General features: G+C 50.8%; 1 protein-coding gene across 1 annotated transcript in view; it reads left to right on the forward strand.

The window, feature by feature from the left end:
* ASTN2 (astrotactin 2) overlaps positions 1 to 11,213 on the forward strand; it is a 353,207-nt gene extending 341,994 nt beyond the window's left edge. Inside the window, exons 21-23 of the mRNA XM_030961750.1 lie at positions 3,130 to 3,230; positions 4,442 to 4,625; positions 10,736 to 11,213. Coding sequence (XP_030817610.1) covers positions 3,130 to 3,230; positions 4,442 to 4,625; positions 10,736 to 10,973 — 523 coding nt within the window. The 3' untranslated portion in view covers positions 10,974 to 11,213. The remainder of the gene's footprint in view (positions 1 to 3,129; positions 3,231 to 4,441; positions 4,626 to 10,735) is intronic.
* Positions 11,214 to 11,586: the final 373 nt, after the last annotated feature.

Below are 11,586 nucleotides of genomic sequence, written 5' to 3' on the forward strand. Positions count from 1 at the left end.
CTTTGCTCCTGTGTGAGCTGGGCAGAGGGGAGAAGTGCAGTCAAAAGGCTCACACAGGTCTTCAGCATCACCCAAAGGCGTGGATGTGCTTCAACACCCACCAATCCTCCTGACCCCACTGGCAATGGAATAGGTGAAATGGGCACTGATTGCTGAATATTACAATTATGTTTTGATAAAAGTCTTCTGTTTTCCAAGGAAAGTGCTCTGGCACTGATTGCCTCAGAGCTAATGGAGCCAGCCTGAGTTGCTGCAGGCAGAGCAGAGGTTACACATTAGCTCTGCTCACCCTTTTCCCAAAGCAAATGTCGCAGACATCTTTTATGAAAATTCCTTTCTTTAGGATTTTTCCTCTTGAGAAGCTGAGAGGCTTCAGGAACAAAATGTAAACAATGGTTATCTGCTGCTGTGGAATGCAACAGGTGGATCTTTGATTGGCCCATGTTAGGTGTTTGTAATTAATGGCCAATCACAGTCAGCTGGCTCGGATAGAGAGTCCAAGCCACAAACCTTTGTTATCATTTTTTGCTATTCTATTCTTAGCTAGCCTTCTGATGAAATTCTTTCTTCTATTCTTTTCGTATAGTTTTAATATAATATAATATATATCATAAAATAATAAATCAAGCCTTCTGAACCATGGAGTCATCTCTTCCCTCATCCTAAGACCCCTGTGAACACGGTCACAAGCAAACACAGCAGCACAGCCACTGTGGCTTGGCAGGGGTCCCCAGGATGGAGATGGGGAGCAGTTCCCTGATGTGGAGCCCTCTTACTGCTTGTTGTGCTTCTGCTGATGAGCAAGAAGAGCCCTGCAGTGGGTGGGCAGCTGGGGATCCCTGCCCTGTTCTCCGGCTCCCCATCCTGGGGATGGAGTGCCCCTGTGTAGGAGCTTCGGGGGCTAGCACAGTCGGGACAGACGGAGACGAGAGATCTCTGAGCCAGGTCTGGAACTTGGGGTTTATTGCAAAGGGCCTGGGTGCAGGGCCCTGCTGGGAGCTGCCAGCCACAGCTCAGAGCAGGCCTGAGAGAAGAGAGGGGGAGAGAGGGTGAGAGGGTGAGAGAGTAAGAGAGTGAAGTTCCCATTACAATACAATAAATCTTCTTCTGTGTTGAATATTCTGATTCTCACTAACCAATCTAGTACAAGATACAAACCCTATAGCATTTACATACAGCCTATAACAATCATTACATTACCATACTGTGTTACATTTTAAACCCTAAAAACTCCTCTTTGGGCCCCTTCTGCCAAGCTGTAGGGTCTGCTCTGACCCTTGGGCCTGTCTGCAAGCAGAGGGTGTTGTTCCATCAAAAGGGGATTGCCTTCAGCTGGCCACACCATTGTTTTCCAGTTGTTCAGTAACTGAGGGATCTCAAAGCTTGCTTTCATTTCAATCTCAGTTATAGTTTCCATATTCTCAAAATCTTTTGCCAGGCAATCATATTTATAAGGATTTCCTGTTTCATCTTCCCCAACACCCCTGCCCAACACTGGGTGCCCCTGTTGGTGTTGCTGAGACAGAAACCTTCCCTGCTCCCAGCAGGAGACTCCTCATTCCCCTTGAAGGGAAGGAAAGGGCTGGTGGCACCTTCAGGACGGGATGCAAAGCCCTGCAGTCAGACTCCTGCAGGAATTGTGTGCTGCCCTGTTGCTCTGTGTGTCCCTCAGTGAGGGCAGCCTGTGTGTGGTGCTTGTGAAGTGGCACAGTGTGGATGTTTGTCCTTCCTGAGATACTCCTGCTCTGAGCAATGCTCCTGGTAAATTAAGGACAATTATGTCATGCCAAAAGGATTAAACAGCATCTCCTTGGGTGAGCTGAGCGTGTGCACCCCCTGTGTGCCCAGCTTGGTGAGAATGGGAGCTGTCCCTGCACACAAGTGAGTTCCTTGGCAGTCTGCTGGCATCCTTTCAGACAGCGAGCATTGTCAGGGAGCTAATGCTCATTGCTTGGAGGGAATCTGTCCTGTGCTGGGAATTGCTACTGTGCAGATGTCAGTTCTTATCAGCCACATGTGGGATGTGCAGGGCCTGCAGGGAGGAGAGAGGGGGCTGGCAGTGCTCGTGTGTGGGGTGGGAGTGAGGGAGGCATTACTTCTGTCACCCCCAAGGATGCTCAGGCTTAGGACCATTACTTAAATAAACAGATGTCAGGGTCTCAATCCCATTTAAGCTTCAGCTGCTTTCATAATACTCCTTACACTCACTTGCAAGAGCTGGTCAGTTTTACCTTAGGCTAAGGAGGGGTGGCATGTTATTTCTCAGGCTGAGAACCTCACCACCAGGCATCTCAGGCCTCTGAGGGGTTCAAACCAGCCCCTGCACTTTGTCAAAGCCAGCTTGAGTTGCCATGCCCAGCTCAGAGTGAATAAACATGAACTGATTCCCTTTGGGAGAGTGGACAGAAGATTGTCACCCCTGCTGCGAAGAAGCATTCTCGTCCTGGAGCTTTGATGCCCTGAGCAGGACTCTGAGCTCAGCATCCCAGGACTTTCCATGCAGCCACAGCCTGTTTATTCAATGCTCCATCAGGCACAAAAGCCATATTTTACTGTCAGATGCTCTCCATTAGCTTCAAGTGTGAAATTATCATTCCCACCCTTTAGCCAGCCCCGCCCTTGTGAGGAAATGAGGGAGCAAACAACTCAAGGGCCGTTCACAGGATGAGTACGAGCTGTCACTTGTCAGCACAGAGCCCACTTACAGCAAGAATTACTGCCCCGCTCCCTGAAGGGCCAGAGAGGAGCCCGGCTCACAAACACCACCGTGTTGTAATGTAATGTTCACATCAGGGCATGGCAGAGCAGCCCTGGGGTGTTTGCATCCCTCTGCAGTCAGGAGGGCTCAGGGTGAAGCCCCACAGGGGTCCCTGGGTTGAGGGGAGAGGAAATGGAGCCCCACAGGTTTCAGACAGGGGTGAGTGGCCTGTCCCCTCAGCCCTGGCTCCCATCCCTGGGTTCTCCTCTGTTCCAGGAGATCATCTCACATCTCCTTGAGATGCCAAAGCTGACTGATAGTGCCTGGACCACAATGTTCCTTTCTCTTCTGAAGGCTGGTTCCCTTAACAACCTGGTGGTGTTGGACTGAGGGATCAAGACATTGTTTTCCTTTTGCTTCCTGCCTTCCAGATTTACCCTGTATGCAGTGGACACACGAGGGAGACACTCAGAGCTGAGCACAGTCACCCTGAGGACAGCCTGCCCGCTGGTGGATGACAGCAAAGCTGAAGGTCAGTGTTCAGGTGCCTTGTGTTCCACGCCAGGAGATATTTCCTGCTGATTTTAATTTTCCTCTCTTCACTGTGCCCCCACAAACCTGCCCAGGCCCTTCTGTCCCAGTGGGAAGGCTCCTTTAAATTCACCCACAGGCACAGGGATGTTCATCTGGGGATGGGAGACAAATTGCAGGAGTGTCCAGGGACAAAGTCTGCTTGGCTGGGCAGCTGATGACTCCATGGCATCCTTGACCTGCCTGGCTGTGGGAGCTGCTACTGTGTGTCTGACACAGGCCCCTGGAACAAGAGCAATCCCTTCTCACACACCTGAGAGAAGCAGCCCTGGCTGGGCCATGCAGGGCACCTTTGCCTCTGGGTGTTTGAAGGGATGCTGGGGGCAGCTGCATCAGTTTGGAAACAGAAATGTTGATAAAAGCCCAGATACTTTTGCACATTTGCATTGTTCTGCTTTAAAACTGATCCTACTTGTCCTTATACCCAAACCAGAGCACCTGGCTGTATTCAGGTTTAAAAGGATTCCTCTATGTCACCATTATGTTATCTGTTGCTTGCTTTCTGTTGGGAATATCACACAGAAAAAAAAATGGTTAGTGCTTAGCTCCATGTTCAATAAGAAAACCATTCCCATGGAAAAACAGCAAATAGGAGACTAAGGAGAAAGAAGGAGATGCAGTTTTGTGTTTTTCTCATCTCCAAAAAGAGATTTTTTTCTCTCTAGCAGAGAGTTAACTCTCTTGTTTAACGCATCTGAGCTGCTCCAGCCGATGCTCACAAAGATGAGGGGCTGCATTTCTGGCTGCAGGGCCTTACTGGGATCAAGTGTTGATCTGTTCCCACTCTTTAGCACCATAGCTGCCAAGGGCTTTTGGTTTGGTGAATCTGGGAAGAGCTTGCCTGCCCTTCCTAGGGAGGATAAGGGTGTCTGTCTGTCCTGGCAGCTTTTTGCCTCTCCTCCTTTTGCTCCTTCATGGAGTGTTACTGGAGTCTTTGTGGGAGCTTTGCTCATGCAGGGCACCCACTGCAGGACCAGCCTGAGGAGCTGCTGATGCTCTGCACTCACTGACCCCTGCTGCAGGCAGCCCCAAGGGACTGGCAGCCACCCCAGCTGCCAGCCCTGCTGCCAGCCCATCCAAGGGCTCTACTCCTCCTCTTGCCACGTTAGCACCTTCAGCTGGTCATTAATGCCGTGCCCTGATCCTTTCCAGAGATAGCTGACAAAATCTACAACCTCTACAACGGCTACACGAGTGGGAAGGAGCAGCAGACAGCCTATAACACCCTGATGGAGGTCTCTGCTTCCATGCTCTTCAGAGTGCAGCACCACTACAACTCCCACTACGAGAAGTTTGGGGACTTCGTCTGGCGCAGCGAGGATGAGCTGGGACCCAGGTAGCTGTCCCTTCCCTGTGTCCTGCCCTGCCCCGGAGCACTGCTCTGCTTGGCCACTGGGGATGTGACCTCCTTGGAGCCCCCTTTTGGCGCTCACCAAGCTGTCCTGCATCCCCTTGGAGCACCTGCTCAGTCCCTGGATGAATGCTGGTGGGACACCTGGCAGCTCGGTGCTCTTTGTGTCACTGGGTGATCTGGGGGCTTGGAAACACTGAGGAGTGGGGGGCAAAGGGTGTAATATAGGCCTGGAAAAGTTTTTTCTTCTCCCTTTGCTCCTATCTGCTTGTTGAATGTGGCTGAGGGTCTCTCCATAGTACCAGGATGACACCTCACAACCTTACACCCCTTCTGGACACAGATCCAAGCTGCCCTGGGGCTTGTCCTCCTCCAGAGATGACCTTGGCCATAGTTTCTTTGGTAGTTCAGTGGCCTCTGGCACAGAGCCACTCTCATCTTCCCCCTGCCTTCCCTCTGATAACACCGCAGGCTCGTTTGTCCTTTGCAATTGTTCCTTTTTTTCTGAATCCTTGGGATCCATCAGCTTCTTCTTACAGATCTTCATTTCCCCTGTTACTTGAGATCCAGCCCACTGAAGGATGCTGCCTAACCTGATACCTGCTCCAAGCTGTGGGACAGCAGGGTGACATTTAAGCTGCCAGTTCCAGGACCCAGCTGCATCTGCAGCCCATGGTCAATTTGGCTGCTGCCTGTTGTCCCCACTGAGCCAGGGGAGTTCCTCCCAGCACTCCTCTGCCCTGAGAAATACATGATCAGCAGCCAAGGGGATGAATCTATAAAAGCCAAGGCAGCCAGTGGCAAGAGAGAGGCTCTGCCATCCAGCCTGGCTTCTCAGGGAGGTTGGACAGAAGCAGAGCCACTCACACAGCAGGAGGCAACGAGGATTTTTTTTAATTATTATTTTTTTTTTTTGCCAAGGGAGGCCATCTCATAGCAGGATTTTAATTGACAGGCTGCTCTCCTTCCCAGGGGGACGTGCATTTTTGTACCTTGAAATGTTTATCAGATGAGCCCGGGCTTCACAGTGAATGTTCACTCATAAAGCAGAGCGACAAGAGGGGAGCCGGCTGCCTCTGTGTAATAAATACATCACACTGAGGTCCTCGTGAGCCCAGTTTCCATGAAAGCCACAGGTTACTGCAAACAGCTGCTGGCAAGAAGACACACTGACAGCCAGATGTCCCAACCAGACCATTTACATTAAGGAGACATTAAAAACTTAGCTCATAGGTGGCCCTAAACCAGGATTTTCCGTGGTCAGCAGCATCTCAACACCTGGCTTGCCTCATCCTGCTCATCTCCTCTAGCAACCACAGCCCCTTTCCTACTCCCCCCATTCCTCTCACAGACACTGAGTGAATCTCACACAGTTCATTTGTTCCAACAAGACAGAAGAATCTGTCTAAATCAGTGAACTTTAATGCAACTGTGCATCTAGACCTCTGGATCCCTGCAGCCAGCCTGCATCCTAACACAGCCACGGGGAGATTCCACTATTATTTTCTCTTACTGTGTTTTCAGGATGATTCTTATGATCACTGCAAACTGGGTATGGCTTTTAAGAGGAGGTAGAACAAATAATTAAGTTAAAATCTTCTTTCTATTTGTGGCTACCAGCAACACTGGGGTCTGAATGTGGCATCAGCCCAGGGCTCACAACCTGTCCCCTGCTCCAGCCAGTCACCCAGGCAGCTGGGCTGGCCAAGGGACATGAAATGCATCTCCAGAGCAGCTGCCTTCTGGTACAAGGGGGAATGCAATGTTCTGATGGAAGGCTGTGATAAGAAGAGGCCATCGAGTCCTGGACTCACTGTCCTCACACACAAGGGTCTGGAAGACCCAGGTCAGTTCTCTAGAGTGGAAAATCTGAATTTATGACAAAACCACCTCATACAGGAACACAGCAGCCAGGCAGCCACCCCTCCCTGCAGTCTCAGGAATCTCATTCTTCCTTCCAGCCCAGGTATCATTCCTTAATGGCTCCTTCATGCTGCTTCACCCTCTTTCAGTACCTCCCTCCAAGGTGAGGCAGGGCAGGGCTTGGCTGGCTCTGGATATAGTTTCATCCCATATCAGCCCTCAAGGTGAGTGTTGTGTGTCCCCTGTGCAGCTGGAGGGGACAAACATCCCAGCAGGAGCACCCCTGGCACTGTGCAGAACATGATGCTCCTGCTCTCTGGCAAATCCTTGCAGAGCTGGGGCTGGCAGCAGAGACCTCAGGGCCCCCGTTCATGCAGGAGCCCTTGGGAAGTGCCCTGGCAGCAGACACCCATCCCCTCCCATTTCCTCTCCCCCTCCATGCCACGAGGCACCACAGAGGGAAGTGCCTGCTTAGAGCTGTCACTATTTTTAAATCCCCCTCTTCATCATTTGTGACTGTGCTGTGACCTCCTAAATCCACCACCTCAGTGCAGTCCAGAACCAGTCCCTGGCTCCTGTGGTGGGAGAGAGGGCACTGCTGGCCCACACCAACATGGGGACATCCCCATTTGGCCCGTGGGGTCCCTTCATCCCTTGGGGTGCAGCCACAGGCAGCCAGGAGAGTGACTCCCCTCTCGCTCCCCTGGTGTCCCCTCCCAATTCCTGCCCTTTAATAAGGCAATAAATTGCAATTTCTGGCAGGGATGAGGTTGGTCAGCATTTAGGAAGATTTCATTTCCAGTATTTGAAAGGGTGGTCGTTCTGACCCTACAGCCCTCCATAGGGAGCACTTGGGTAATACCCACGGGCTTGATTTATGGTGTTAAATTGGCAGCCCAAGAGCTGCTCCTGTAATTTATTACCCAGTCTTCACCAGAAAGCCTCTCTCTCTTTCTCACCCCTCCCCTCACCCACTCTGTCTCTCTTCCTTCTTATTTTTTTTTAAGAGGGAACAGCTGACAGCCGAAAGCTAAATCTAACATTTACACATGACTTCATTACCCTGCTAAAATAAATGACTCAAAGGAGCGAAGCCCATCAAAACTGGAGCTTTGGCACTGGACATCAAAAGTGAGGGGCCTGATTCCCTCTGCCCCATCACCCTTGTCTCCTCTGTGACAACAGCTCAGTGTTTTCAGTATCTCACAGGGCCAGCCCATCATGTGCCACATCCCATCCTTAAACAGAGGTTTTTCCTGGGACTGGCTGCACAGAGTGAGCTGTGGATGCAGCAGGTGTGTGGAGACAGCTCCAGGAGTATCCCAGCCTCTGGCACAGCAGGCATCAGCACGTTGGGGTGGTTTGACCCCTGGATTTCTTGCCATCCTTGAAGTGCTTCTCACATGTAGGAATATTTGCCTGGATAAGAGGCCTGAGTATATATCAGGAAGCAAGGACAACATGGTGAGTTCTAGCAATATCCATGAGATCCCTAAAGTGTAGTGGAGCAAGTAATGAAAATGGGAAGGTGCAGAAGGCCAAGGGAAATGGAGGCAAAGGCAGGTTGTGTGGGAGAAAAGTGAGAGATGGGTGAGGAGAGCTGTGGAGGGTAGGATAGGGGAAGTGGTGAGGAGGGAATAGAGGAAGGGAAGAGTGGAATAGAGGAAGGGCTAGCAGAGCACCACTGGCCAGCTGAGATATCCACTCCTTGTGTTGATGTTGGTTACCCACCGTGAGGGTTTTCCTCAAGAGCTAGTCAAGGCCACTCCTCATTGCTCCCCTCTTGCTGTGGCTGGGAGAGGCCTTGTGGTGAGCTGGAATAGTAACTAGTTTGGGGGGAAAACCCAATGATTGCTTGTTTAACCCTTGAATAGACAACTTTCCTGTGCTGGCACAGTGTTCAGGTTCATGGACACCAATACAAAAACAAGCTAAAGGGCTGGGGAAGAGCCAGCACCCCATTTTGGTAGTAGAGCTGCTTCGGGATAAATCAGGGTGGTCATGGAGTTGTGGCCTTACAGAGATGAGATTTCTCCTCTGTGAGGGTGTTCTGGCTGAGCATCTCCTGAACATGGCCAGCTGACATAAAAGTCCATCCCATGAGGTGGGTCCTGTCCTTGTTCAGCCTTCCCTGAAAGGGAGAACGAGTGCAGATGTTAAGAAAATTTCCCAGCATGAGGATGGGGAGCACTGAAAGGATCACCAGCTCCTGACTCTAGGAATAGGTCAGAAGAAATTCATCCAGGCAGGCTGATCCCAGCAGGAAGTGGCACAGGTGATGGCTTTTGGTCCCTTCCAGCTGCAGTGACTGATCTGCTGAAGTTTGGCAGCTGTAGGGACAATCACTACAGAGTTTGGTTTGCTGCTGAGCTGAGCTTGAATCAATCAGTGTTCACCAAAAGCACCTAATGCCATCGTGGAATGTGTGGCTCCAAGAGGCACACATCCAGCAGCACAGGACCTGTTCCTGGCAGTGTGTCAGGTCTTGGTGTGTGGTGGGAGCACCAGATGCTGTAGGTCAGGTGGCTGCTACAGAGAGAGTAACATGAGCAGAGGTGTTGTGTCAGAGCTCAGCCCATGACATCATTATTATATAGTGTGTAGCTAACAAGGCTCAAAGTGCCCTCAAATTTTTATTATTATAAAATTTTTATTATTTATTTTTATTTTTATTTTACTTTTATTTTTTTTAATCTTAATTTTTATTTTTATTCTTTGCCTTGCGTCTTTGTGGATAAAATCCATAAATGAATACCATGGAGAGTTGTTGTCCAAGAAAAGCCAACTTCCTTTGTTCTTCCTTTGCCCTCAAAGCTGACCCAGAGCACATCACCCTGGGGAGGAGTGGGACAATTTTCCATGATGGTAGTGGTTTCCTACAGCCTTTGATCCAGTGTTGCCACTCTGGAGGGAGAGGTCGGAGCTGGCTGGGGTTGCCAGGATGCCCTCTCACCTCCTGCCACCGTCTCTGCCTTCTGCTCTGGTGCTGAGGTGACCCTGACCAGCCCTTCCCTGGTGTCCCATCCCTGGACATCAGGCTCCCAGTGCTCCCCCTGGGCTGGGAGCTCACAGCCCGAGCTGCAGCACCACTCAGCTTTCATAATCAAATAATCCCCATGTTTATGCCTTGCTGACTGACAGTGCTGCCCCTGACATATCATTATCGGGAATTTACATTCCTGCAGGAACTGTGAAATCCCCAACTCCTGAATCCAGAGCTTTCCTGTGGCACCAGAGGGAGAGGAAATAATCTGTGATCTTGAAACTTTCAGACCACTGAAGTAAACCCTCTTCCCTCCCTTTGTTTGATTTAGCACTTCGCAGACTCCCACAAGGGGATTCTTGGTTTCTTACGGGTTTATTTTGTTTTGTCTTAATGTGTTGTGCTTTTTTTCCTCACTCTTCTAGTGTCAGTCCTTTTGGGTTGTTTATCTCCTGCAGACTTGGGAAATCAGGAAAGGGAGGGCTGTGCTGATCAGTCATGGGCATGTCGCAGACATCTTTTATGGAAAATCCTTTCTTTAGGATTTTTCCTCTTGAGAAGCTGAGAGGCCTCAGGAACAAAATGTAAACATTGATTATCTGCTGCTGTGGAATGCAACAGGTGCATCTGTGATTGGCCCATGTGGTTGTTTCTAATTAATGGCCAATCACAGTCAGCTGGCTCGGATAGAGAACCCAAGCCACAAGCCTTTGTTATCATTCTTTGCTATTCTATTCTTAGCTAGCCTTCTGATGAAATCCTTTCTTCTATTCTTTTAGTATAGTTTTAATACAATATATATCATAAAATAATAAATCAGCCTTCTGAAACATGGAGTCAGATCCTTGTTTCTTCCCTCATCCTAAGACCCCTGTGAACACGGTCACAGGGGCAGGAAGGTGCTGGGGGTCTCACCAGGGTGCCAGGAGGGCCCAGCACATGTGCTGGAGCTGGCCAGGATCATATGGTGATGGTGACAATCTAGCTGGGGCAGACTGTCCCCGGGGCACACAAGCTGCTCCAGTGGGTCAGACCTGAGGTTTTGGTGCTGTGAAATGATAGATATACCCAAAACTTTGGGAAAAACAGAGCTTCTCTCCACTTGGAACAGGAAACACAACATCTTAGGCAATGGGTCTTGTCCATTCTTGCCACAAGCCAGAGCTGGTGGCAGAATGCAGAAGCCCTGACTCCTGGTGTCCCCTGTGCCTTGCCTGCCCTGCTCTGTTCCCATGTCTGTCCCCTCCAGGAAGGCTCACCTGATCCTGAGGAGGCTGGAGAAGGTGAGCAGCCACTGCTCGACGCTGCTGCGCAGCGCCTACATCCAGAGCCGCACCGAGACCATGCCCTACCTGTTCTGCCGCAGCGAGGAGGTTCGGCCGCCCGGCGTGGTCTGGTACAGCATCCTGAAGGACACCAAAGTCACCTGCGAGGAGAAGATGGTCTCCATGCTGCGCAACACCTACGGGGAGTCCAAGGGGCGGTGAGGGAAGGAGCGGGCCTGGAGCTGTGGGAGGCAAAGGGACTCTGAGGAGTCGAGGACTTGTGATGTGCTGAGTGGCTGGTGGGGTTTGGGGTCGGGTGATGAAGGGGACAGCGAGGCCAAACAGGACTTTCTCACACAGACAGCAGAGAAACAAGAAATGAGCAAGTTGGACTTTAATTTCTTTTCCTTTTTTTTTTTTTTTTAATTTTTCAAGAGTGAAAAAAAAAAAAAAAAAAAAAAAGAAATCACCTAATTTGACTCAGCATAAAAAGCCTCTCCTTTTTAATCTTTTCTTACTGAATTTCCTGGACTACACGCTCCAAAACCCTGGGAGGAGGAGATACCCACTCGAGGCCAGGGCCAGGCAGAGGGGAGCTGATGGGTGCAGGGTGATCCCCCCCCTGCCCTGCCTGCCCTGCCTGCCCTGCCACCGGGCAGCAGCTGTGGGGCCCCGGTGCCGTGGTGGCCGAGGACGCCAGGAGGAGGTGGCGCGGGTGACACCAGCGAGGGTCCCGGGGCAGGGAGCCAGGGGGTGCCCGGGACACTACAGGCAAGCTGGGCTTTTGTAGCACTCCGAGTGGACGGGGTGGCTCCGTGTGCAGCCTTCGTTGGAA

Source organism: Camarhynchus parvulus, chromosome 17, assembly GCF_901933205.1.
Source record: "Camarhynchus parvulus chromosome 17, STF_HiC, whole genome shotgun sequence".
Lineage (NCBI taxonomy): Eukaryota > Metazoa > Chordata > Aves > Passeriformes > Thraupidae > Camarhynchus > Camarhynchus parvulus.